The 27,979-nt window shown below is 38.3% G+C and overlaps 2 protein-coding genes across 3 annotated transcripts in view; one reads left to right on the top strand and one right to left on the bottom strand.

Moving 5' to 3' along the window:
* Positions 1-17: 17 nt before the first annotated feature.
* On the bottom strand, positions 18-27,187 carry LOC133532200 (aspartate--tRNA ligase, cytoplasmic). Its single transcript, XM_061870754.1, has 13 exons — positions 27,039-27,187; positions 26,262-26,382; positions 24,701-24,866; positions 23,338-23,473; positions 17,582-17,756; positions 16,313-16,457; positions 11,117-11,268; positions 7,515-7,681; positions 5,906-6,021; positions 3,606-3,760; positions 2,893-3,004; positions 1,371-1,430; positions 18-188 (listed from the first exon to the last, which is right to left on the bottom strand). Exons 2-13 carry the CDS (start codon positions 26,373-26,375, stop codon positions 85-87), a joined length of 1,602 nt encoding a protein of 533 aa, XP_061726738.1. The 5' UTR covers positions 26,376-26,382; positions 27,039-27,187; the 3' UTR covers positions 18-84.
* A 59-nt stretch (positions 27,188-27,246) lies between these two features.
* The window catches only part of LOC133532204 (uncharacterized), a 34,070-nt gene continuing 33,337 nt past the window's right edge, over positions 27,247-27,979 (top strand). Inside the window, exon 1 of one of the 2 annotated variants that reach the window (XM_061870766.1) lies at positions 27,247-27,662. In XM_061870766.1, coding sequence (XP_061726750.1) covers positions 27,574-27,662 — 89 coding nt within the window. In that variant the 5' untranslated portion in view covers positions 27,247-27,573. The remainder of the gene's footprint in view (positions 27,663-27,979) is intronic. The other variant, XM_061870765.1, reaches the window with a different exon arrangement.

Below are 27,979 nucleotides of genomic sequence, written 5' to 3'. Positions count from 1 at the left end.
TAAAATAAAACTCCAAATAAATATAAAAGGTTTTATTAAATACAAGTCTGTCTGTTCATATGTTAATAATGTATAAGTTCTAGTTTAGGGCGTCACACGTTTAGGGTCGCGAGGGAACATGGAGGTTTTCCGGATGTTGTCCAGCCCCAGGTACAGCATCACAACGCGCTCCATACCAATACCGCCACCTGCGGAAAAAAAGAATTTTAATTTTTCGAGAAAAACTAGTTTGTAGGTCTTTTACCGCCAAATACGGCCACAATTTAACCCTTTGAACGCCAGACGGCGAAGGAACATGCCAAATATGCGCCACCCACTGCCACATCAAGTCGCTAATCCTCAACGATATGTCGGTGACCTTGGGACGGGTATGATCGGTCGGAATCTTGCCATCTTTAACCCTTTGCCAGGCTCACAGTTCAAAAATGACAATCGAATGTCAGTCTTACTCATCGAAAATAGAATACATGTTTAAAGAGCCGCATATATGTGGGAAATATATATCCCTTAGCCTGGTAAAGTGTTAAGCAAATTCTTGCGGTTCAGGGTCAAGGCAAAAACGTCTGGCACAGAATAAATAATAGCACTACCGTACAGAAATGACACTTGTTACACAACCGAAGTTTGACAGCGATTCAGGGACAAATCATGCTGTCTCTTTCTAATGTATGGCATTACCCCTTTCGGCTATTTAGGGTTGTCAAGTCATTGTCTTACCTGTGGTTGTGCACGCAAAACGACGTCAAGTTGTGGCAACCCTAAGGGCTCATCTACACGGTGTGAGAACTCGCGAGTTTCATTAAAGCCCGACCAGAAATATATGATCATTGTCAAGATGGCGCTGTTATTCTCATGTATGGGGTGACAGTTCCGTTTAGTATGAAAAATTTAGTTCCAATGAAATTCCGCAATATGGCGCATGATCATATATTACTGGTAAGGCTTTACACTTGTGGTATTTGATCTATCGGCCCAATTTGTTGTAACCTCAATAGTCCGCAATGTAACTAAAATCGTAAGCAAGTTCACGTGCCGTCTAAATGAGCCCTAATAATTGCTCGGAGCAATGCGAACGGAGCCGAGAAAGCCCGAACGCTCTAGTGTCTCCCCACTGTTTTTGGTTATATTTGAAAAAAGTTGAGTAGGTACGGCTGGTTTAGCAACAGGAGATTCTTCCAGCGGGCATCGTGGTAAAAGTGAGGAATTCATTATGCTTAGTTGTGGTCGATCTGTGTACGATTGTACTCCAATATTATATGTTACCGCGACCGGCAAAACGTTCTACTTTATCGCTTTATGCAAGGAAAAAACATTCTTTATCAATAATATTTATGTAAGGATTTTTTTTTTATAATTAATGCATATCGTACCTGCGTGAGGGGGGCAGCCGAGTCTGAACGATTCGATGTACGCCGCAATTTTGCTAATATCTGTAAAAAAAAATTGATAAGTCATTTTCTTGGTTAGGAATGAAAAACAATTCTAAGATCACAAAAAAGTCACATTTAACTGACTGATCAAGATATCAGTGCTAAAGTAGGTACGGTACTGGCCAATAATATATTACCTTTGTGTTTCTTTGTATGAACATGAATAGAGTAAACAATATAGGTTAGTTTGTAGTTTGCATATTTTACTAGTCATTTTATACAAATATATGATGAATACTGCAAAGAAATACTGTGAATTAAAATGGGAAACTAAGCATAATACTAAAGTTCTAATCAAAAAAAATTCTTGGCTATAAAGGATGTAATTTTAACCACACCGTTCGTACTCTATATACTGACTTTATATTATGTCATACTGAACAACTTTTACTAAGAGACCAATGCCGAAATCGCGAAGAAAACAATTGGTTATTTCATACATTCCGGCTGACGTGATTTTTTATTATTATTGTAGTTTGTGGGCCTTTGAATGCCACGTCGACCAGGCATTGGTCTATTGTGACAGCCCTTTAAAGTTCATTACTGATGCCCGTTGAATCCAGGAAATTCCAGATTCTTTGGGCCGTAATGTTCTGTACCTCATAGGGTTGCAATACGTGCCGCCCTAGGTGGGTACTTCTTTTTGACATTAGTGGTCCACAGGAGCAGAGAATGTGCATTGCAGTCTCCTCTGACTCCTTGCAGAACCTGCATGTCGCGTCTTGTTTCTTTCCAATTTGAAACATGTGTTTGTTCAATTTACAGTGTCCAGTCAAAATTCTGGTCACCGCGCAGGCTTTGTGTCTTTTGAGCCCTAGAAGCTCCCTAGCATTTTTGCTGTTGAACCCTTTGGCTGACGTGATGCCGCTGATTTCTGTGAGACAGCCAATTTTTTTTTCGCGATTTCGGGATTGGTCCCATAGTAAACGTTGTTCAGTATGGCCTATAAAGCAGCAACGCAGAGTATAAATAAATAAATAAATATTATAGGACATTATTACACAAATTGACTAAGCCCCACAGTAAGCTCAATAAGGCTTGTGTTGTAGGTACCTAGACAACGATATATATAATATATTATAATTATAAATACTTAAATACATATAAACACCCATGACTCAGAAACAAATATCCGTGTTCATCACACAAATATATGCTCTTACCAGGATTTGAATTTGAATTTGAGGCAGGGTCACTACCTACTAGGCCAGACCGGTTGTCAAAACGTAAAGTATGAACGATGGTTAAAATTTCACCCTGTGTATTAAAAGTTATAAAACAAAAAACCATTACATGAGACCATTTTATCTCTTCAGTCGCACAAAACACTACTAGACTACCTTAAGTAGTAATCAGTCACAAATATAAAAAACGTTCTACCGTAAAAACATAGAGGTGATATATTGGCCGCTACTGTGTTACCGAAGATAAAAAGTATTCTTTAGAAATAAACAAAATATACCAATCCCGTGATGCTTGGCGCGCTCGGTGAGCAGCTCGGGGTCGTGTACCCGCTGCGCTCCGCTCAGGATCTCCTCGCCTCGCATGAACATGTCGTACGAGTTCGATGATTTCTGAAGATATATTTAATTATGTACTTTACAGTACATATGGTGCTACTTTACCGCACTAGTGCGAAAATTAGCATATTACGTTACTGTAACGAACAATTAAAGGACCATATGTACTGTAAAACGTTGTACGATACATGTGCGAATCCTATTTTTCGCACTTGTATCGTAATGTACTATTACAGTATATCCAAAGATCAAAGACATTTGAAAGGATATTTTTGTCAAATGTACAGTGATAGCCTTTTTGCGAATTCAATAATAATATTTGTACCCATATTGTCGACATAAATCGGCAAAGTGCTATCTGAGTCTTCTCCGAGACCAGGGGGACAACGCCGTCCTCGAAACGTCGGAGGTAAATTTAAAACTCAATACGCGATTAAGTCCCGTTTCTATAATTTAATAAACTGCTATCTGACTAGATTGACTTAATTTGCTTCACTACATCTCACCGCTGCGCTCTCGAAGCCGAACTGGCGAAAAAACTGCATTTGCGAACCGCAGTGGCCGCCACAATACAGAATGTATGGGATACGCAATAAGCGTACTATCAAGACTGAAAACACAAGAAATGAATCGCAGTGCGTTCTAAGCCACGTACCGGGTTGGTCGGGTCGGGCATGGTGTAGAAGGGCCGCACGGCGAGGGGGTACTTGTCGAGGATGTAGAAGTCGGTGTCGTACTTGGCGCGCACCAGCCGCCCCAGCAGCTTCTCGTCGGGGGTTGACAGGTCGTCTTCCTCGCCGACTGTCACGCCTGTCAAAAAATATCCAATCAGCATAGTAATACCGAAAGCAAGTATCCCCGTGCAACCGAAATTAAAACCGTTTTAAAATTGCTGACAACATAGCGACAATAACCTACATAATTTACTCGGGTTCGTTGTTGCCCACCAAGCTTTGGTGGGGAACAACGAGTCGCCTGCCGTTCTGAAGTAGACAAACGATAATAGCGATTTCTTTCCTGTTCTTATTGAAAGTTACATAAAATAAAATAAAATAAAAATAAAAAAGCCTTTTATTTCTCGCAGGTACTTAATTAACAAACATAATTAGCGAAAGCAATATATTTGAATTAACTCTAGGTTTAGTATTTAGTTACAATGTTATAATGTCAGGCAATTAAAATTTCGTTTAAATTTGCTTTTTTTCTTTTTTCTATTTATTTATTTTTATTCTGCAAGAACCCCTCCTGTGAAGGTGAAGGCCTCCTCCAGTGATGACCAGTGATCTCTGTCTTTGGCAACATCCATCCATTTTTTACCTCCTGTTTGGGTGATGTCGTATGCCCACCTTGTGATAGGTCTGCCATGTTTCCTGGTTCCTGTTGGTCCTAACCATGAGGTTATTCGTAATGTCCAGCGGTCATCAGTCAATCTGGCTATGTGACCTGCCCATAGCCATTTTAATTTTTGCGCGTAGGAGAGCGCATCGGTAACTTTGGTTTTTTGGCGTATGATGGTATTGCGTATTTTGTATATTTTTCTTATTTTTAGTATGCTTCTCTCCATATTCCGCTGACATGTATTTAATTTCTTTTTTGTCCGTCCAGTAAATTTACAGGTTTGGCACGCATATGTAAGAGATGGTAAGAGGCATGTATCCATAACTTTTTTCTTTAGTCAAGTTACATAAGACCATTCTTTTCGAACTTGGTATTAATACAACGTTGTAATCTGATGAGGAGTGTGGTATACTTGAAAATTTCTAAGGTACCGGCACCGTGCGACGTGCAGGGTGGGGGTAAGTACAGCGATCGCAGCGCACACAATGCTTAGTGTCTTTAACATTTCATACAAGTTGTATGGCTGGAAATAGAACTTTAATTTACGATTACTCTTGAGATATTCATTTAAATTGTACGGTCTAAGAATCGTAATAGTTGAGTACGCTGAACTAAATGAAAATCGAAACTGAAAATGAAAACTGAAGAGTAAAATAATAAGACAATATGTGGTTATGCTATTTCGTAATTAAATTCGGGCAGTAGATTCATAACATACCTTTATGATTAATTCATTTATTCAACCTATTTGTACATGCAAGAATAACTAACGAAAACAATACCTACAATAAGAATGAGAACGACAGACATAAAAAAAGTATGTCAAAAATGACCTTTTCCTCGCAACCTGTATGTTTTTTTCCAAAATCTGTAAATGCCAATCTTCAGTAATTTGAATTGGAGGGAAGGTCTTCTAAGACCGTTTTCGCGTTGCAGCAGGGGATCTGGTAGCTGGGGGCAGCTACCAGATCCCCTACTGACTCAAAAAGAAAATCCATCAATACTCAATATTTTATTGCAAATTCACAAAGTAGTTTTACAGGTGGTAAACTTATAATACAGTTCTTTGTGAAGCCTGTTGGGCACTGTAATAATATATTCACTTCCAAGGAGAGGAGAATTTGTGATTAAGTATCTTAATAAACAATAATTATTAGCAAATATACCTATGAAAGGTAGAGGCAAGGAACAGAATCTCCTTAGGCAGAATTGTTGCAAGTGTCCAGCTGTCAGCTATAGTTCCAAATCTCTCCAAGAGTAGCGCTAGAGTAGCTAAGAACCTACGCGTTATTGACGGAGTGAAGTGCGCTGTCTATGATTAGATTTTTTTGTCAAGTATTCTAGGTATTGTAGCGCCACCTATTTATGGTTTTTTGTCGGACACTTTTTGGTATATGGAGATTCTGTTCCTTGCCTCAACCTTCCATAATACCTACCATAAAGTGAAAATTAAATTTATGTCAAAAATACAGGCTCTTCGTGTCAAAAGTTTTAATTTTAATCTTATTTGTCATTTATTATTCAAAACATTAAGTTATGTCATCCTGTATAATATAGACAGTTTACAACATACTATAATCAAATATATAACCGAAATGAAACAAAATGATCACTAACCAGCTTCCTTGAGCATCTGAATGGCCTGCGGGAACTCCAGCCTTAGAGGCGGGTCCAGGAACTTGAAGGGCTCCACTTTGAACTGCTGCCCCACTGTGGCAATCTCCGCTGCGTACCTGCAGAAACACTTGAATAATTGGGTACCTGACACATGTTGAATATTATAACAAAATTTAGCTAAATGGATAGAAAATGAGCCATCTATTATAGAACAAATGAAAATTAAAAAGACAAATTTTGTTTTATTTTAGTTTATTGTTTTTAAGGGATAACAAACAACTATACAAATACAATCCACAAATAGTGTTACATTATAAGTGTTGTTTTTATGTACAGCCAACAACGTTATCCACAAGTTACTTATACTTACACATAAAGTTGATGAAGGTAGGACAGATATATTTATTTATTTATTTAATCTTTGCTGCACAAAAGAAAACCTTATAGTACAAAAGGTGGACTTAATGCCATGAGGCATTCTCTACCAGTCAACCTTTAGGCAAAGCAGAGAGATATACAATTTCACTATGCTCATAATAGTTTAAATGTATCTCTGGCTAAACACGGCAATTACAAATTAAATTAGTATACATTAATCTATATTAAACAATCTAATAAGGCTTTTCTATGTTTAGCGGTGGGCAAGTGAAATATATCTATCGAAGTAAAGTTTTGGTTGTAGGAACCAAGGAGCTGGCGCAGACCGCTGCGCCAGCTCCTTGGTTCCTACAACCAAAACTTTACTTCGATAGATATATTTCACTGCGCCGTCACAACATTGAGATTATAAAAAAATACAAGGCTCCAGTTTAAAAAAAAAATTAACTTTCAAAAACAATAAAGAAAATGGTACCATTAGATTTTTTACATTTTATTAAAAAATAGATTGTATGACGAAGTATATACATAAAATAAACGCAATATATCAGGCTCAAAATAGCAATTTTCTGGTTCTTCCATACATTTAGGCCAGATGTCACACCACAATATCATTTTGTTAGAGGCGTTTCAATCGTCAAGTGCGAGCGTTAGACTTTAACTCTCATTTCTGACCTTTGTGTTGCTTAAATGCCATGAGTTATAGGACATAGACATTTGATCCTCAGGAAAATCAAGATCGATTGACAATAGGTATTTACAAAAAACTGTGAAATAGCCAATCACACAATACTTTTTTTTTACTAATTAAGGTATAAGTTTCAAGATGTTTCCTTCACTGAGAAACAAACGCACGGGGCGCCTCTAGCACATACTGAGGGCCTACCGCGAAATACGAAAATCGAAGTTTCAAATCACTTTTGCATATTCGAGCGAGAATGAGAAAGATAACGAAATCTCATTTTCGCGTTTCCCGGTAGGTCTGTAAACAAACCGCCTTGATGCATCAATGACATAGTGCAAACTTCTCGAAAAACTGTTTATGGCATAGTATGTATAACTAACTCTATGGTTTAGAATATGTCATAGTGCTTCTCTCTGGCGGCAGAACATTGCAGTAATACTCCCAAATGGTCTTTGAAATGACATTTTGCACCAAGAATCATTGGTAGTAGACCCACGATGATGTGTTGGAATCTCCTGGTAAATCAAAATGTTCGAAGACACTTACTGGTCGCGAAGACCTCTGAAGATATCAGTGAAGGTCTGGCCGATGGTGTCGAGCACCTCGTGGTAGTGGTGCTTGAAGGCCATCTCGAGGTCCAGCCCCACGAACTCTGTGAGGTGGCGGTGGGTGTTGGAGTCCTCCGCGCGGAACACGGCGCCCACCGTGAACACCTGGCGAATTGTGCAAAATTATTGGTGTTCTTCATAAACAGTACAGCGCTCTGCGAGTGCAATACAACAATGGTTTTAGGGTGTTGGTGGGGTTGCCTCGCTACTGCAGCGCATCGGTAATGTTGGCGGAGCCGCGCGTGGACAGTTTTTTATTTGATGAATTAACTAATTTATTTTGTTGTAGTGTATTATTTTGTTGTGTTTGTTGTATGATCCAGATGGTTGAAATAAATGATAATGTAATTTTTCTACTCCTCAACTGTATATGTAATAGTTGTGAACTAAGATTTCGTATACGAAGCTATAATTGCATACTTTTATGTATGATATGAGCTCCCCACTCAACTATAAGATTCATTTCGACACGCTGTAGTCATCTATAAAAAAAATTGCCGCCGCGCTGTCATAGAAAAGACTAAAGGGGCGTGGGGTCGTGCGGAGTTGCGCTTTTATGTATTTTGTACTACATTTTGGTCCACATACCAATTTTCATGAATTATTTAGGTTTTATAATAAAAAAGTATTATTTTTGATGACTCATAGAAAAAGTATTCTGTACAATAGTGATATAATCAAGCTTTTCAATATCGTACCTTACTTGGGCAACTCAGCAAGCTTCGTTGCCTAAACACGATACTCGACTGACAAACTCACGGTTATATCACGATTGTATAAAATACTATAGGGACCGTGCGCGTTGGAGGGTCTGCCATCTAGTGCCCTGAATCGGAACCATAAACATGCACATGTACACGTCACGTGTATTCTTGTGCATAGTAGGTTCTGCCATCTTGTGGGCTACATCGGAACAGTAAACATCACATTTACGCCTCGCGCCAAAAATCTGACGGCTCCTGTGCTGCCTCCTACAGTTCATGCACGCTCCCTATTAATTTAATTTATAAACATCTGTCAAATGTGACAAGCTGTTAATAAACACTTATCCTTATTATGGAAGGTAGAGGCAAGGAATAGAATCTCCATAGGCAGAACGGTTGCAGAAGTGTCCAGCTGTCAGCTATAAATAATAGTTCCAAATCTCTCCAGAGTAGCGCTAGAGTAGAGTGCAGTGAGAGAGTGAAGTGCGCTGTCTATGATTTGTTTTATTTTTTCAAGTATTGTATTTGTTGTTGTATTGTAGCGCCACCTATTTATGTTTTTTTGTCGGAAACTTTTTGGTATATGGAGATTCTATTCCTTAACTCTACCTTCCATAATCCTAATTCCTAATTTTGACAAATCCACATCTTTTTAAAAATTAAAAATGTTGCTAGTGTACGACATTGTGATAAACTTTACCCAGTTCCTGGCAAATCAGCTCTTTTCCAGAAGAGTATTTTTGCAATGGCGCCGAAAATCTATAACGGGTTGCCAAAATAACTGAGGTTGGTAGATGATGAGGTAGTTTTTAAGAATCTTTTGGTGAAGTTTTTGAATGAGCACTGTTTTTACTCAATGACTGAATTCTATAATATTAAGCATTGACTTGTATAAAAATCTCAATTAATATGTCAAAATATGTCAATATTTAACAATTTCATCCTTAAAATAAATTATTTCTTTTTGACATTTAATGTATTTAGATAGTATTTGTCCAGAAATAACCAGAGATAGCCGTATTTTCGTTTTAGTTTTGTTTTGACATGTTTTAATTTTAGTTTTAAGTTTCTTTGTATATTTGTAAATATTTTGTAAATATGTTCTATATGATATGATTTGCATGCCTACTGGCTGAATGCGCTGATACCAATATTGATTATGTCTGACAATAACATCTATTATGTACGTGCATTTTTAGCGAATAAAATTTTGAAGTTTTGAAGTTTGAAGTTTGACATTTATGTTAGGAATAAGACAAATTAACAAGTAACCGCGCGTTACTAAGTTTCAGTGTTAACTAAACACTTCTCAACCGATTATGACACTTAGCAGTTTGCATTTCTCAAGCGATTAGCAGGTTCAATAATTCAATAGACGATTTTTTTTAGGGTTACATATCTCAAAAAGGAAAAAACGGAACCCTTATAGGATCACTTTGTTGTCAGCCCGTCTGTCTGTCTGTCTGTCAAGACCCTTTTTCTCAGGAACGCGTGGAGGTATCAAGCTGGAATTTATATCAAATACTCAGGGCTACTGTCCCTTGGAGCTGTGAAAAAATCAAAGTTCTAAGCCTTCCCGTGAACTCAGAATCTTGAAGTTTGGTACGAAGCAACGTCTTATAGCACAGATAAAGGAAAAATTGCGAAAACCGTAAATTTTTAGTTATATCATATTAGGTGATAGGCATTACCTATGAAATTGGCGTTTTGTATGGAGAACTTTAACGAAATTCGATTTTTAATACAATGAATTTTGCGGATTATTTTGTGATGGCATTTTTAAACCAAACACATTTTTGCCAGTAATCTGAGACATTTTTAAGGCACATTTTCTATCTCATATATTTTTTAATCTGTCCCGTCAGAAAAATATATAAGTTATTTAAATACTCGAGCCGGCAGCACATGAAAAGAGCTGTTTTCAGGGCGGTATTCTGAATACATAACAATAAAAGTAGCAAATAATTGTATGTAAAATCGTTGTTATGTAGCGCACTAATGAAATTAAAAAATACTATTAAAATAAATATGACATGACTAATACTTATGAACAAAAACGCCAATTTCATAGGTAATGACCAGGGGTCGGACAAAAAGTGCGGATGACGTAAAAATGACGTAATCTTGCACACAGGATGATGTTTGAGTTTGTATTTAAACTTCCGTGTGACATATATGTAGTAACAAAGTAGTATTAATGAAGTAACAAAATAATCGTAAATAAATCCATGGAATTAATAATACAGGTGGTAGGGTGATGTAGTGAATAAAATAAATTTCACGAAACTTGTTACCATAAGGTATAATTATTTGAAATTAGTTAGAACAAGTCTGTGGGATTGCCACAATATTCGAGTAAAGATGACATTTTAGAGCGTTTTCTTATACATTAGTAAATATAAATTTTAGCTAAATATAATCGTGAAGATACAATAGCTAAACAATAACGAAGTCAATTTATTGTTCATCTGATTGACAATGTGTCAGTCAAAAACGTACTTACTCATTTCAAGTGGCGATATCGTTTAAGAAAGAGGTTGATAAATGATAAGTGATAATTGTTTATGAAAATCAAAAATACTATTTGAAATCATCCTATAAGTGGTTTGACGTCATCCGCACTTTTTGTCCGACCCCTGGTAATGACCCAATATAATAATAATATTTTTAATAATTGATATGACTCGATTGTCGTGATAGGTGAAGTTTTACTTATATACCTACAAGTTTGTACGGAACTCTCGGTGCGCGAGGCGGACTCGCACTTTGCCGTTTTTTTTTTCACGAGACCACAGAGTCACTAGCACGGATTCTCAGCCGTTTCCTTGATCCTGACCTTGTCGAAGTCAGCAGCAATGGCCATCTGCTTGTAGAGCTGCGGGCTCTGCGCCAGGTAGGCGGAGCTCTTGAAGTAGGACACCGTGAACACGTTGGCGCCGCCTTCGGACGCCGCGGGGATTATCTTTGGCGTGTGGATCTCGACGAAACCTGAGAAAAACGACCGATTTTAGAAATTAAATAACTGAAATACAACTTTTAACCTTATGAACGCCACGCCTATCGCACGCGGCGCGTAATCGTGAACCTTGTCGGTATGCATGAAGGCTGATATTGGGCTGTAGCCGCGCGCGTCATATGACGTCTTTGGCGGTCAAAAGGTTAACCTTTTGAACGCCACGCCTATCGCACGCGGCGCGTAATCGTGAACCTTGTCGGTACGCATGAAGGTTGATATTGGGCTGTAGCCGCGCGCGTCATATGACGTCTTTGGCGGTCAACAGGTTAACCTTCTGAACGCCACGCCTATCGCACGCGGCGCGTAATCGTGAACCTTATCGGTATGCATGAAGGCTGATATTGGGCTGTAGCCGCGCGCGTCATATGACGTCTTTGGCGGTCAAAAGGTTAACCTTCTGAACGCCACGCCTATCGCACGCGGCGCGTAATCGTGAACCTTGTCGGTACGCATGAAGGTTGATATTGGGCTGTAGCTGCGCGCGTCATATGACGTCTTTGGCGGTCAAAAGGTTAAGAGAGGTAGGGCAGCGAAGTCTATCTGAATGTGGAGCAGGCCAACTAGCAAAGTACATGATGGGCAAATAAAAGATGGGGAGGTAAGAGATGGGGGAATGGGAGAGAAATCACGAAAAAAAATTTACTACCATATTTTGACGACCGGTTTGGCCTAGTGGGTAGTGACCCTGCCTACGAAGCTGATGGTCCCGGGTTCAAATCCTGGTAAGGGCATGTATTTGTGTGATGAGCATGGATATTTGTTCCTGAGTCATGGGTTTTTTCTATGTATTTAAGTATTTATAAATATTTATATACTATACAGTGTGTGTCTTTCATAACGACACTAATTTCAAGGGCTGAAAGTATAAGTCCTAATGAACTGAAATTAGCATATTTAGTTAAAAAATAAAAAATAAAATTTTTCATACAAATTAATTGGGCACGCAATGTATCAGTAATAAATTAAACTTAACAATTGTCATGTGATTTCATTGAAATTTCGCTCTTAGTGACATCCTGACACCTATCACAATTACCTACATCTTACATGTCGGTGACACTTTTGATTGACAAGACCGTCAAAAATCATGACAAGAGACCTTGTTCGTAAAAAAAGGACTTAACCGCCCTGCTATCGCGAAACACTTTGCGAAGTTTCTCCTCTCTTTCTCACTCACAAAAGTTGCTTGAGGAGAAACTACGCAGTGTTTCTTGGTCAAAGTTCTATTAAAAATAAAAAAAGATTAAAAAGTTTTTATTTATTCAAAAAATAAAATCAATCTCTGCGATTCACTCGTCGAAGATAACGATGTTCGATGTGACGTCCTTGCATTTCGATGCAAGTGTTGCATCGGCGTATGAGAGACTGATGTACGCTTTCAAAATTAGTGTTCTGCTGAAGTTTTTGAAACGCGTCAGTTATTCTGTTCCGAAGATCTTCAACAGATATTTGTGGTTTCGAATACACTTCGTTTTTTATGGCCCCCCATAAAAAAAAAATCTAACATCGTGAGGTCCGGTGAACGGGCCGGCCAACGTCGAGGCCCAAATCTACCGTGCCAGTGGTTTCCAAACATGAAGTTCAAATGATTACGCACGCGAACTGCTGAATGTGCCGGAGCTCCGTCCATTTGCAACCAAGTCAGCTCCCGTGCTTCTTCTGGTAACGAATTGAAATAATTAGTCAATGGACCACTAAGCAATTCCAGGAATTTTTCGCCATTGAGATTTCCGTCGATAAATACTGGACCTATTATACGGTCACCATGAATGGCTGCCCAGACGTTTACAGCCCATCGGTATTGATGACCGGTCTCTCTTAGTACACAAGGATTTACTCTTGCCCAATAGTGTGTATTTCTCTGATTCCACACGCCGTTCCGAGTAAAAGTACTCTCATCAGTCCATATTACTCTTGAGGTAAATTGGTGGTCGGTATTGTGTTTGTTTAATAGCCAGCGACTAAATGTTAAACGTGGCAGCAAATCCCTAGGCAATGTTGCGTGTGCCTTCAAAAATTTGTAAGGAAGCTGCAAGTTTTTTTTGAGAATCCTGTGAACTGTTTTGTGCTTCATTTGAAAATGTCGCCCGGCATTTCTTGTACTGCATTCTGGATTTTCAGCAAAATGTTCCAGTATAATTTCTTCATTACGAACATGAAGACGGGGTCCATTTGCCAACGGTTGGATTCTCCCAGTAATGGGCATGTCTTCCCGGACACGCTGCAATGCACCGACTATGACTCTGGGGTTTTGCGGAATTCGACGATTTGGAAATTGCTCCCGATATAATGTTAACGCTAGTCTAGCATCTTGCATAGCTTCGCCATACTTTATAATCATATCCGCTAATTCTTGCGAGGTATAAGGCGATGGTCGTGGCATTTTGGAAAGATAATTATGACATGACAATTAATTTCATGAAAAAAGTCACCTAAATATTTTACGTCAACCTACCTGCATCCTGTCATACCAGCCAGTGCAGTCAAAAGATTGGTGTAAGTAGGTAACTTTGTGTTAACTAAGAAGGCGGAATCAGATAATTGTTTCGTTTAAGTACCTACCGATTGATAACTTCACATTGATTGGGTTGAAGTGTCAAGATAACATCGAGTTTGTTGATCAACACAGACATTCCTAAAAAATTTAATAAGCATGTTTGAACTAGGTAATGTGATTTCTAAGAAGTGATAATAAATGTATGTGCAGTGATTTTTGGTATCAGTCTAGTTCGGTGAATAATGCGATTCATAAATGTGGTGGCTAACAATAAGACACAGAAAGATTTGTTGATGTAAATTTGTTGTGCTAGTGTGGTCAAAATCGCGTATGTTTTAAATTGCAGTGTTTTCTAGTAGTGAATAATTCAGTAAATAAGTTAACGTCGGCAACAGTTCCGAGTTACTTAATGTTTTGATCGAATTTAAATGGAAACGAAACTAGCTCTTCCTCTCTGAAACGTCAAATAAATGTTTGCATTACATTGCTGCTCGAGATTTTTTTTTAAATTAATTACTCTTAACTATAAAAGGCAATCGTTATATTCTTTTGATAAAACTGTTAACAGCACTTTAAACTATCGTTACTTAAAACCAATGTCGTTATGAAAGACACACACTGTATATATCGTTGTCTAAGTACCCTCAACACAAGCCTTATTGAGCTTACTGTGGGACTTAGTCAATTTGTGTAATAATGTCCTATAATAAAATGTCAAGGTCAGACAGCCAAAATGTATGAAACAGCCAATTTTTTTTTCGCGATTTCGGAGTCGCTCCCATAGATAAAGTTGCTCAGTATGACCTATATATTCACCCCGTAAATTATTGCAGGTGACTAAATAAACAACCTGTATAAGGTAAACATAAGGTTCCAAAAGTTTCCGAACGTGCACCGTATTGACTGCCAACACCTTTGTAGGTCGACCCTTTAGTAGACAAGGCGCTTTTGATATGACATCGTTGGGATTTAAATTTTATGAGTATTTTTTTCCACTCAACTATAATATTCATTTCGATACGCTGTAAGCAACTGAAAAAAAAATACTAATCACGTGCCACCGCGTTCCTATAGAAAAGATTAAACGGACGCGGGGCAAGGGGCGCGGAGCACGCGTTTATGTCTACTGATATACTTATCAATTGTCATTAATTATTTAGATTTCATATTAAAAAAAAGTATTAATTTAGATGACTTGTAGAAAAAGTATTTTATACAATCGTGATATAATCAAGCTTTTCAATCTTGTACCTTACTTCGGCAACTCAGCGAGCTTCGCTGCCCAAACACGATACTCGACTGACAAGCTTTCTATTATATCACGATTGTATAATAGTACATTACGATACAAGTGCGAAAAATAGGAAATTCGAAACGAGTGGCGATAAATTAAAACACGACCGAAGGGAGTGTTTTAAATCGACACGAGTTGCGAATTACCTATTCGCACATGTATCGTACAACGTTTTACAGTACATATGGCCCTTTAAATGTTCGACACAGTAACGTAATATGCTACTTCTCGCACTAGTGCTATAAAGTAGCCCCATATGTACTGTAATAGTACATTACGATACAAGTGCGAAAAATAGGAAATTCGAAACGAGTGGCGATAAATTAAAACACGACCGAAGGAAGTGTTTTTAATCGGCACGAGTTGCGAATCACCTATTCGCACATGTATCGTACAACGTTTTACAGTACATATATCCCTTTAAATGTTCGACACAGTAACGTAATATGCTAATTTTCGCACTAGTGCGGTAAAGTAGCACCATATGTACTGTAAAATACTGTTGTAGGCCACCTTGTGGAATAATACAAATATTGATGACTTATCCAGTCAACAATCAGCCAGTTTAGGAACAGTGTATGTAGTGACAAAAATTGAGAAAGGTATGTTAAGATGGCTTGGACACGTGAAAAGAATGAGTAAAATACTTTTTAACAAAAAATAAAACCGCCTTCAAAAATTACCAAAAGCGCCATAACCCATAACATTTGAAGAGTCCCTCGATTTCTCCAAGATCCCATCATCAGACCCCGACTTGGTGCCAACGGGACCATCTCGGGGTTATACCCGTTCGATTAAAAAATTTTGAAAATCGCTTCACGATTCTCGGAGATATCAAGTAACATACATACAAAAAAAAACAGTCGAATTGAGAACCTCCTCCTTTTTTGAAGTCGGTTAACAAAGGTTGAGAATGCGGGAGCTGGAAGAGGTAGACCTCTTTCTCTGATCAAATCGGGAAAATCCTGAAGAACGGCCAGGTCAAGAGCACCCTAAACCGACGCGCGTGTATGAGGAATGTTATGAAAGTGAAAGAGATATGCCAGGATAGTAACAAGTGGAAATCCATGTTATGAAAGTGAAAGAGATATACCAGGATACTCGTAGTAACAAGTGGAAATCCATGGTCTCTGCCTACCCCTCCGGGAAATAGGCGTGATTATATGTATGTACATATGTTGATGACTTACGAAACTGATGATTTTGTTGTGAATTTATGAATTACCTCGAGTGGTAAGAATGTCGCGGAACAGCCTGCAGACCCCCGCCTCGATCCTGAAGATGGCCTGGTTGGCCGGCGTGCGCAGGTCCAGCACCCTGTTGTCCAGCCGCGTGTCCTGGTTCACGCGGATCTTCAGCGCTTCTGGGTCCTGGAAGACATTAACAGGATTGTCCAGGATTATCCAGATTTACAATAGGGAGGTACTGCAATGTTCTACCGCCAGAGTGCAGCACCTATCATAAACAATAGAATAACTTATACATATTATTTATTAAGTATTGATTTTTCATGATGACTTGTATGTACTGATATTTCTAGACATTTTATGATTGTATATAATCAATTTTCTTTGACGATCGTAATATAAATTCATATAGATTAGTTTAATATAATTTATATAGTAAATTCATATTATGTATTAAATAAACCTAAATCTAAATCATACCGTGCCTTAAACAGCTTTTTGACAATTTTTTACAAATAATAAAATATGACATTGATGCATCAAGGCGGTTTGTTTACTAAGGCGCCTACCGGGAAACGTGAAAAACAAAATTTAATTATCTACCTCTTTATCGCTCGAATATGCAAGAGTGATAGAGAGGTTAGATAACGAAATTTCGATTTTCTTGTTTCGCGGTAGACCCTCAGATTGTGATGGATTGTAGCGCCCCCTAAGCAGAGTTTCGCGTAATATTCCCTATTGTTATCTATGAGGTCATCAAATTACATCACACGAATTTCATGGTCTTTGACCTCCTCCTCGACTCCTTGTCACACCTGGTCACATATGGCAACCCTCTCCCTCTGGTGTGGCGTAACTTATTTGGCAATTTTACGAATAAAAACGATATATCGTTGCAAAAACAATTTTTCTTGTCTGTACAGCGAATACAAAAAAATCAAAACAATTTTCGGTTACAGGTTACAGGGTAATGTAACGTCACAAAGTTTGTGCCTCCCTCCTACCCTTGTCACAACATGTCCTCAACGTGTGACGTAATTAATAGATACCCCCCCCCCCCCCACTTCTAGATAATAGTCAGTGGTAACTATTATGTAATTAATTATCAGTCAATATTAAATTCCGATTAGAATTCATATTTATTAGTTATCATAAATTTCATAAACGATAATTATCATAATTGTATTTATCATTGATAATTATCCATTCAAATCCTGCGAATCACAATAAACCCTACTTTAGCCAGAGCGACGTCAACGTCGCGAACACTACGCACATAAAGTAACCCTGTAAAGATTGCAACTCACATCAGTCTCAGGCCTCGCAGCGTCCTCGACCTGCAGCGGCAGCTGCGCGCGCGCCGCCGACACGGTCCACACCTCCACACCGACTAATTCGACGTCGCGAACGCTACACGCCTCTACTGGGGCTGCAGTTTTCGCTACGGTCGCGAATACGTCCACGATGGATTCTTTTGTTATGCTAAAAAAATAAACATTTAATACGTTACCTATTATATTTTTAAATATCAAAAAGTGGCGCCATTTACTCGAGCATAGACCAAAGGTATGGCGGCATCATATCGAGCGATGATGATTTGAAAGTTTAACACATATCAGTGAAGGAATAAGGATCAAAGTCAAATGGCGTTAAGTTTGAATCATGTGTCGAAAGATGGCAGGAAATTTACTGTGGCTACAAAGTTTAGTTTGACAATCCACCTGTATTTCAAATTCTCGACCAACCGTTTAGCGACGTAAGTATTGGGACCGTGCGAAGTGCATGGTGGGGGTAAGTAAAGCGATCCCAGCGCATAAGGTGGTAAAAATTTGAACTAACTGCGGATAGCGTCTTTAACATTTCGTACAATTATATGGCTCGAAATGAAACTTTGATTTACGATTACTCCTGAAATATTAATTTAAATTGCATGGTGTAAGGGACCATTGTAAGCTGTATGAAATGCTTAATATAACTACCGTATTTATTTTGATAATTGTTAATAATATATCCATTTAAATAGCTTTGCAAATGCCACATATTACGTGATCTTTTTCTAGAAGTTACGAGTATGTATAGTAAGTTATCCTTAGAAGATAGACATTTAACATCGCCGACTTTTTCGTAGACCTATGAATGAGAAACAACCCCACCATACATTGTGTTGTTATAGCTCAAATGGATTAGGCAGCGTTTTCGATGAAAGCTCTTAGCCAGCGTGATTTTTTCCGACAACATCGTTATATTTCAAACAATTTACACAAAACCTTAACAAGTTATATACTTAAGCCTTCCTCAAGAATCACTCTATTGATAGATGAAAGCCGTATGAAAATCCGTTCAGTAGTTTTTAGTTTTGGAGTTGATAAATACGGGATAGGAGCGAGTAAAACCACAGACGGCCGTTAGCGCACTGGCATATATTTAAACAACTAACAGCGTGTGGACGCAGCCTCACGCACACATATGTAACACTTCCTTCCCCTAGTTACATAACTAACCTAAAACAATTCCTAAAAATATTTCTTAAAACTAATATTGGTACGCTTGCGTAATAATCTTTTGGGTACTATTGGCGCATCACTTGCCACGTCTGGCAAATCTGGTCTCTGGCCTTCTGCTTCCGCCTCATGGAATTCATCCTCATCATCTGAGCTTATCCCCTCATTTCTCACTTCAGCCTTTGTCTTACTTCCTTCCTCTACGGGGTCGTCCAATGATGTGGCCATAGTCCGCGCGAGCGATGGACCCGGCAGTGGTCCATGGGTTGGTATCGCCAATGGCGACGGCAGCGGTGTTTGCGGCGGCGGCGGCGGCGTTTGCGGCGGCGGCGGCGGCGTTTGCGGCGGCGGCGGCTTTTGCGGCGGCGGCGGCGTTTGCAGCGGCGGCGGCGGCGTTTGCGGCGGCGGCGGCTTTTGCGGCAGCGGCGGCGTTTGCAGCGGCGGCGGCGATGGCGGCGGCGGCGTTTGTGGCGGCGGCGCAAGAAGTGCAGAGGGTAAGGGTATCTCAGGTAAGTCACAATCTAGTGCGTCACAATAATCCCAATTACTTTGATTACCTTTGTACTTATGCATATGATTTTTATGTTTTTTAATACATACTGAAGAAATAATGTCTTTTATTAAGTATACAACTTTGCCCAGTCTTCTTTCAACCACACCTTTAGACCAAGTGAACTTGTTTTTATTGGTAATTTTTTTGTATAGAACGCATTCACCCGTTGTAAAGGTTTCATTATTCTTCCGATTCAGCTTGTTATTTTGCGAACACTGTTTATTTTTGACAAGATTAGCCAGAGTGACTGATGGGGATGAGGGCGTTGGCGTAACCGGATGCAGTAAATCTAAACGCGATCTTAATTTGCGTCCATATACTAGTTCAGTTGGTGAAGAGCCCGTGGTAGAATGAACGGAGTTCCTATAATTGAACAAGTACTGTAATAGTTTAACCTTACTGTCTCGTACATTACGTCCTGTTAGTAAACTGGATTTGATCCCCTTTTTGATCACTTTGACCATAGTCTCCGCTTGACCATTACTGGCCGGGTGGTAGGCAGGTGACGTCATGTGTCGTATACCGTTTAAGTTACAAAAGGCGGTGAACTCGTGCGAACAAAAGGATGAACCGTTATCACTTACGATGACCGCAGGTAATCCGAACCTCGAAAAAAACTCACACAATTTATCTACGACCGCCATTGATGATGTCGTGTTTCCCATATCATAGACCTCCACCCATTTAGAGTATGCATCCACAACGATTAAATATGTGTGGTTATTTATAGGACCCAGAAAATCAATGTGGAGCCTAAAAAATACCGTGGGGGGTAAGTCCCAATGTGCTAATGGAACCCGCGCCGGAGATGGGCGTAATTGAATGCAAACGTCGCACGAACCTATCATTTTTTCTATTGCTTCGTCTATACCGGGAAACCATAACCTTGAACGTGCCTCCGCTTTAGTCTTGACGATACCTAAGTGAGAGGTATGTAATTCAGACAACACTTTTCCCTGTAATTTTCCCGGTATAACTACTTTATGACCCCTCATAACACACCCGTTCTCTATTGATAATTGTGTACGACATAAAAAAAATGGTTTGATTTTTATATCGTTAACTTTATGAGGCCAGCCAGTCACGGTATACTTAATTACCTGTTGTAGAACAATGTCTTTACTAGTTTCATTACGAAGCTCATTAACAGAAATTGGCATATTACCATCCGTGACAAAACAAATGTATGCAGCTCGATCCCAAACATCGCGCGGGTCGACCCGAGTTGCATCCTCCCCGCTCCCTCGCGGCGGCAAGCAAGCCCGCGATAAGTAGTCCGCGCTGTTATCAGCGCTGCGTACGTATTCTATGACGTAATTATAGCCACTTAGAAACATTGCGTATCTTTGTAATCTATTCGCAGATACTTCGGGAATGCCACGCTCGGGATGAAAAATGCTGGTTAAGGGTTTATGATCTGTGCGTAAAACGAATGGTACCGACCTTCCGTACAGATACTGGTGATATCGACGTATACCAAACACGATACTAGTAGCTTCCTTCTGTAACTGCGAGTAACGTTTTTCGGCTGCGTTAAGACTGCGCGAGGCAAAGGAAACCGGTTTTTCGGTGCCATCTGATTCGATCTGTGATAAAATAGCAGATAGACCGGTGGGGGATGCATCAACTGTTAAAATGACCTTCGCGTTAGGGTTGAAATGCGCAAGTACCTGATCCGACGCTAAGACACTTTTAATGTTATTAAACGCGATGTCATGCTCGCTAGACCAATGCCACTTTATACCTTTTTTTAATAGGTCATACAATGGACTCAGGATTGTCGATGCTTCCGGTACAAAATTCCGGTAATAATTTACGAGCCCTAAGAAAGACTGTAACTCGTTAACATTCTTAGGTTTAGGTGCATTTACCATCGCTTCTATTTTGTCCGATGATTTTTTTAAACCGCTTTTATTGATGACATACCCTAAGTATGAAACTTAGCCCTGGAAAAACACGCACTTTTCCCTTTGCAGTGTTAACCCCGCTGATTGCAACCGCTTAAGGACTGCGTGCAACCGGTTCAAGTGCTGCTGCTCATCACTGCCCGTGATGAGCACGTCGTCCAACAAGCACAACACGCCATCCATGCCCGCTAGTACTCACGCACACATATGTAACAGGAGTAGTTTTATAAGATGTAGTGAATTGACGTTTTCCCCTAGACTTGCGGACACTAGGTTGCGTGACAGTCGTGCACGCTCCCAATAGGCATGTGTTTAGTTTTAACATGAGCTACTATGAAAAAACAACCGTTTGAAATTGAAATATATTTATTTGTCAGAATATGGTACATTGATTTGATCTTACTTAAATTAGAATTATTGCAAGTGCTTTCATATTCTACCGTGAAGGCGGTGTACAAATATTTTTACTTATATTTAATCCTTGCATCTATATCTTTGGTTTACACAATATATTAAAACAAAACTAGGAACAATCAAACAAATAAACTATAAAACTTATCAGCATGGTCCAAAAACTCGTTTACACTATAAAAAAAATGCTGGAGTAAGTAATAATCTAAATAATTTTTGAATAATGTTGTTGGTTTGTTTTTTATATTATCAGGTAACTTATTTTAAACTTAAGTAAAAAAAAATGAAATAATAATTAAGTTGGATTTAGGCAAAGTTAACTTCTGTTCCCATCTAGACTTTGAACCATAGGCCTCCTCTCTGGTTTTAAAGAAATGAGGGTACTGTTTTACAAATAGACAACACTCCTAATACATGATAATGGTAATATTCTTAATTTGCAATAAACAAATGGCACTAAACAACGGCTTACATGACTCTTGGTATCCAACCTGACTCAATAAACGGATACACTTTTTTAGTGCCTTTAACACTCTATCTACATCTACGGAGTTACCCCAAAGAATTATACCGTATCTCAATGTAGAAGAGACGTATGCGTGATATGCACTAAGGGCGGCAGCAAGTGAAGCTAGATTTCGTGTTCTATCTAAGGCAAATAGAAACCTATTAATTTTTAGGCAAATGGAATCGATGTGACTTTTCTAATTACAGTGTTTGTCTAGATTGAACCCCAGAAACTTCGTAGTTTCATCCTCTGTAATTTTGTCGTCCCTATAGGAGATATTAAGTTTTGATTTTTTTTTTTTTTTTTAGTTTATTTCACAAATGGTGGATGATGAGTGATGGATTATTATATTACGTATTGTAATTGTGTATTGTGTACTCTTTTTGTCTATGATCCTTGATGGTCGAATAAATAAATAATTATTATTACGACTCTGCTTAACGACCGACCGTTTTTAACGACAGAATTTCACACAAAATTGTCCGGTTGCGGCGGATACGAACGACGAGCGTTGATTATGATGCTAATGTCCCGCTGTCTGTCTGGGCGAGTACTCTGAATAAACAACTTCACATAGAAAATGAAGAACTTGAGCAATATTCTGATGTAGATATGCTCTAGCATAGGATTATACTCAGATAATTGTGGCTACGGAGACTGCTTACCATCGGCCGTATGCTTATTTGCCACCGACGTAGTATAAAAAAAAATTAGATAATGATTGAATTTGTCTGACTACAAGTTCATGCTTGTATAACGTCGATCTACTATGATATAGCCTTGTAAGGCCCAATGTGCATTACAATGTACAATTGTACACCCAGTTTTAAATAAATAAAGTAGCATTTCATTACTTTCTCAAGCAAACAAAATTCTTCCCAATTTACTATACAACAAGGTTCAAATTTGGATTTTGTATTGGTAATTGACATATATCTAAGGACGGGCCTTACGGACAATAAGAATGGGGCCAGTACAGCGGTGTCACGCACACGGATTCGAGCTAACGTGCAGTCTAATGCCACAATGGCATTGCTTGAGTTTGCATCACGCGCGCGATTGGTCGCAACTAGTTGCGTTCGACTGCACGATTGGCTCGAATTCGTGAATTAGCACCATTCTTAGTACCCGTAAGACTAGTCAGATATATATGTCGATGGGGCCTAGAGTATAGACAACTTACTTGCCAGTAAACTTGACGAGTTGCTTGCTGACTCTCCTCTCCTCACTGACGCTTACGAGTAACTGGACCGTGCTGGAGTTTTGGCGAAGAACAGCGAAGCACTGCTTGCCTTTCGCTCGGGAGGTTTGCAGACGGGCTGAAATGTTTTCATTCTGAATTCGAAATCATTAACGGGCCGATTATCATTATGTTGTTTTTTTCGTTAAGAATTTGGCTGTTTTGAAGAGCTATATTCTGGACGCGATAATTACGAAATCACAACTTGTCCCGAAAAAATTGTAGGTATGTGGTTTTTCGTTGAGTTAGGAACTCAGTAGAATATTTTTTACGGCACACGGTGACATTGTGCTTATATTGTAGAGAATAGGGAATTCTATCTGTTACTGCAAATTTTATCAAAACGAACGAAGAAAAATCGCCAAAAAAGAACGGTAAAAAGAATATATTCATAATAGTTATTTACAGTAGGTACATATGGTGCTACTTTACCGCACTAGTGCGAAAATTAGCATATTACGTTACTGTGTCGAACATTTAAAGGGCCCTATGTACTGTAAAACGTTGTACGATATCGATATCCTATTTTCTGCACTTGTATCGTAATAGTACATTACGATACAAGTGCGAAAAATAGCATATTCAAAACGAGTGGCGATAAATTAAAACACGACCGAAGGGAGTGTTTTAAATCGATACAATTTGCGAATTACCTAATCGCACGTGTATCGTACAACGTTTTACAGTACATATGGCTCTTTAAAGTTTCGACATACTTATGCACGGAAAGTGCTCATTCCCGCAAACGTACGGGAAAGTAGCACCATATGTACTGTAAATTGATTTATAAAACCGGATGACTAATCAAGTATGAACATTGAATATCAAATATTTTGTGGTCTAGTTGACTACAAGGCGTATTGAAGTGAGTTGGAGTCTCCCTGGAGCGATTTTTTATTTTGTGATCAAATGTTTGTGTTTAATTAATAGAAGTCCAGAAAATTATAGGTTAATAATAATCAGAAAAATATAATGTAATTCGGATACCAATTTTACGACATGTTAGTGGACAAAATCATGGGTAGACGTATGCACAATATTAAACAAAAAATAGTGTAGACCAGTTGCTACAATATTTGGCCAAGGGAGCGCGAATGGTCTCCATTTTAGCTTGAGCAAAAATGCTTTATATATCCGGCTGCCCTCTTCTACAGATCGTATTTGCAACAGATTGTCATGAAACTTTGTGGGCAGGTTCAATAATAATATTTTGATTTAGTTTCTGGTAATTATTGGAAGCAAACCATGGTGGTTCGCGAGGTTTATATTACATAAAGCAACACCAGATACTTAATTAATGCCTCACCTCTGACCCAAACGCTCTTCCCGTCCATCTTCACATTCAGATCCTTGACATCAGTGTATACCCTGTCCCGATGCTCCCCCGTAGACTGGATCAGATTCAGCACTCCATACCGGCCATCTGAAAAGTCAGCTTCCTGGGACTCCGCTTGGGGCTGGCCAGAAGCTGCCTATAAGGTAAACACTGGTTTAAACTTTCACGATTTACTTAATCCTTAATCGAGTATTAATTTTTAAATTTACCTCTGACGTATCGAGGACGGCGTTGTCCCCCTGGCCTCAGAGAAGACTGGCTAAAGTATACATCGACATCTTGTACCCGCGCGAGTTTTTGAACTTGGTCTTTTTTATCAACTTGACTCTTTTGCACGCGATTAAGTCCTGTTATATAATTTAATAATGTGTAATAAGGAATTTAAACTGTCGTCAGACATACTAACCTTAAACTAATTCTACGGATTCCACTCACATGTTTTTAGTCACTCGCACGACATGTTTCGGAGAGCCTAGGTCTCGTTTCTCAAGCACTAACAGTGCGAGCAGCGTTCACGACGGCCGCGATTCGCGTACTGCTCCGCGCCGCGTTGCACGCTGCGCGCGCGCCGAGAGAACCGGTTGGGGGAGATCTTGCGCCGTCGTAGTAGGCGGGCATAGTGTCCGAAACATGTCGCGAGAGTGACTAAAAACACGTGAGTGGAATCCGTAGAATTAGTTTAATGTAATAAGGAAATTGAGATTTTAATAGCGATATTATTTTTGATGTTTTTTTTTTATGATACAGGAGACTAACAAATAAATAAATCACCTGATGGTAAGCGCTGATGGTGAGCTGGAAGTGTGAATTTCTTTTTGATATTTAGATTTTACTTTAGCACTAAACAATTTTAAAAAAATCTGAAAAAGGGTGTAATGCAACGTTTTTTTTTTTTACTCTATTTCATTATTTTAATTTCATTGAAGTTTTATCATATATGTTTATTGTATTTAATGCTAACTCTATGTTTATTTTCTATCCTTGTAATGTACAATCTGGTTCAATTGAATTTGAACTACTTACAAAACAAATAAAGTAAGTAAGCACTTTATTGTACGAGAAAAATAAATATTGATCACATCAGATAAAAAATTAATGTGTAGTACAAAGGTGAACATATCCCTAAGAGGGATATCTTCCAGTTAACCTATACCTAAAAGAGTAATTAAAAACTATACCTAAAGTAATTATTACATACTATATATAAATATATATATGAATAAATATATATTATGACCGCAGACATCTTCCTACCAAGTAAAGTACTATTTCTTTAGTTTAATTTATTTCTCAGCCAAAAATAAAAGGTATAAGTTAAAATAAATGTTATATATTTACAACAGAAAAAGTGACCAAGGTGCCCCGGGCTATACGGCAGTCTTTCAACTTAAAATAACACACATTAAAATATTTTCATTAAAATTAATTTTATTTGTGGTTCATAGTAATAAAAGGTATTTTACCTAATTTACTATTCAACTTGATTCACATTAGTTCAATTTACTAGGTGTTATAAGGAACATATATGTACCTTATATTCTGCCTTTTTCTGCTGTTTCTCTGCAGCTTTGGCAGCCTTCTTGGCAGCTTTTTTGCTGGCCGCGTCTCCCTCCGCCACTTGCTTAGGCTCTTCTGATACCACCATTTTGAAACTGCAAATTAGATTTAATAACGAAAGATTTTAGATAGTGAAAAGGGTAATTATATCCTTAATTTACACATAGCCTGCTAGATATCAATGCCAGTTAAACCTATGTATATTTTGATTGTATTGTTTTTATAAACCAAAATTATGTATGTTAATCTAAGGCTAGTCTTTCTAATATTATGTGAAGCCAAACCTTATAATTGCATAGATTTTATTTTTTTAATCAGATGGATGATGTAACATTAATAAGTGTTAATTGAACCAACAAATATGTGTAAGTAAACCTGATGCAATAATAAAATTAAATTTGAAAAACATTGTTTACTTACTACTTCAAATAACTGTAGTTAAAATAAAATAATAAGATTATTAAATAAAATAAAAGAGAGTATTCTTATCAAAAACTTACTTTTAAATGTACAACTATGACTATTTTAACTCGGCTATTACACGTATTCATGAATTACAAAGTAACCTTTGTTACTATTAATTAGCTCTGTTATTAGCCGGTTAACATATCTGCAGTTAGCGACACTCAAAACATTACACCAAGGTTAAAAAAAAATAAAGAATTTATGTCCATATAAAAGTGAAATACGATGCAATACTTTACGATCTACTTTTCTTTAATATATACAGTGCAATACGTGGCAAACCTACCTTTGGCGTGAAGGGTGTTCTTTAAACTATTTGTTTTGTCTGATTAGACGGCGAATGCAGTATGTGAATTGATAAAAACACTGAGATTGCAGAAATAGGTTATGTATGATAAGATGCGGTCACCCTTCCACCTGATAAACGGAGAACTGTCAAAGTTGTCAAACTGACAACCAGTGTTGCCATGTACAGTCTTAAATTTTGTTAGATATTTGTGAAAAAAGGTCGAAATTTACCTACGCAAAAGGTTTTACTTAATTTAGTAGCAGTAGAAATAATATTTAGCCAGCGTTATTGTCAGTCTGGCAGGTGACAGAACAACGATATCTTTGGATCAGATAATCAGAAACGAAAATTGTACAAGCGTTTAAATATTGGCTGCTATGCTTAAATTTTCAGTTCAAAATGCGACAGGAAGACCACCAGCCCTAACTTGGAAAAGCTAGGGCGTTCATTGTTAAAGTGTAAACTGTTGTTGTAAATTGTGTTAGTTGTATTGCTAGGTGCTATAGATATTGTACAATATCTAGTAAGAAAAATGCCAGTTTTTACGGCAAACATACCTGCGGACCTCAAGATTGGCGATAGAATAGAAATTGGCGGCAAAATTAAGAAAAATGCTAGAAAGTAAGTTTATGTTTTATTCCTTTATTACAAGATGTAATGTAAGGAAGGCATGCCTGCTGCTTATGTTCAAGATAGATGCCATCAGAGCTTTTTTAATCGCTAGATCCGAGATACATCACTGCAACCCACACCTACCGATTTCTCAGGTCCCAAACTTCCTCCGTTTCCCTGTTACAGCTGAAATAGATAGCGCTATAGTATACAGTGTCATGTTTTGTGGCTACTGAATTGTCAAACGTAAACTTTTGACAACCAGAGTAGAGCTTCAACATAATGTACACCATCTACTTCAGCTATTAAATTCCCTGTAGTTGACT

The sequence above is a fragment of the Cydia pomonella genome, chromosome 26, assembly GCF_033807575.1.
Source record: "Cydia pomonella isolate Wapato2018A chromosome 26, ilCydPomo1, whole genome shotgun sequence".
Classification (NCBI taxonomy): domain Eukaryota; kingdom Metazoa; phylum Arthropoda; class Insecta; order Lepidoptera; family Tortricidae; genus Cydia; species Cydia pomonella.
Note: the sequence above shows the minus strand (reverse complement) of the source record. Positions and strands in the feature narration are given on the sequence as shown.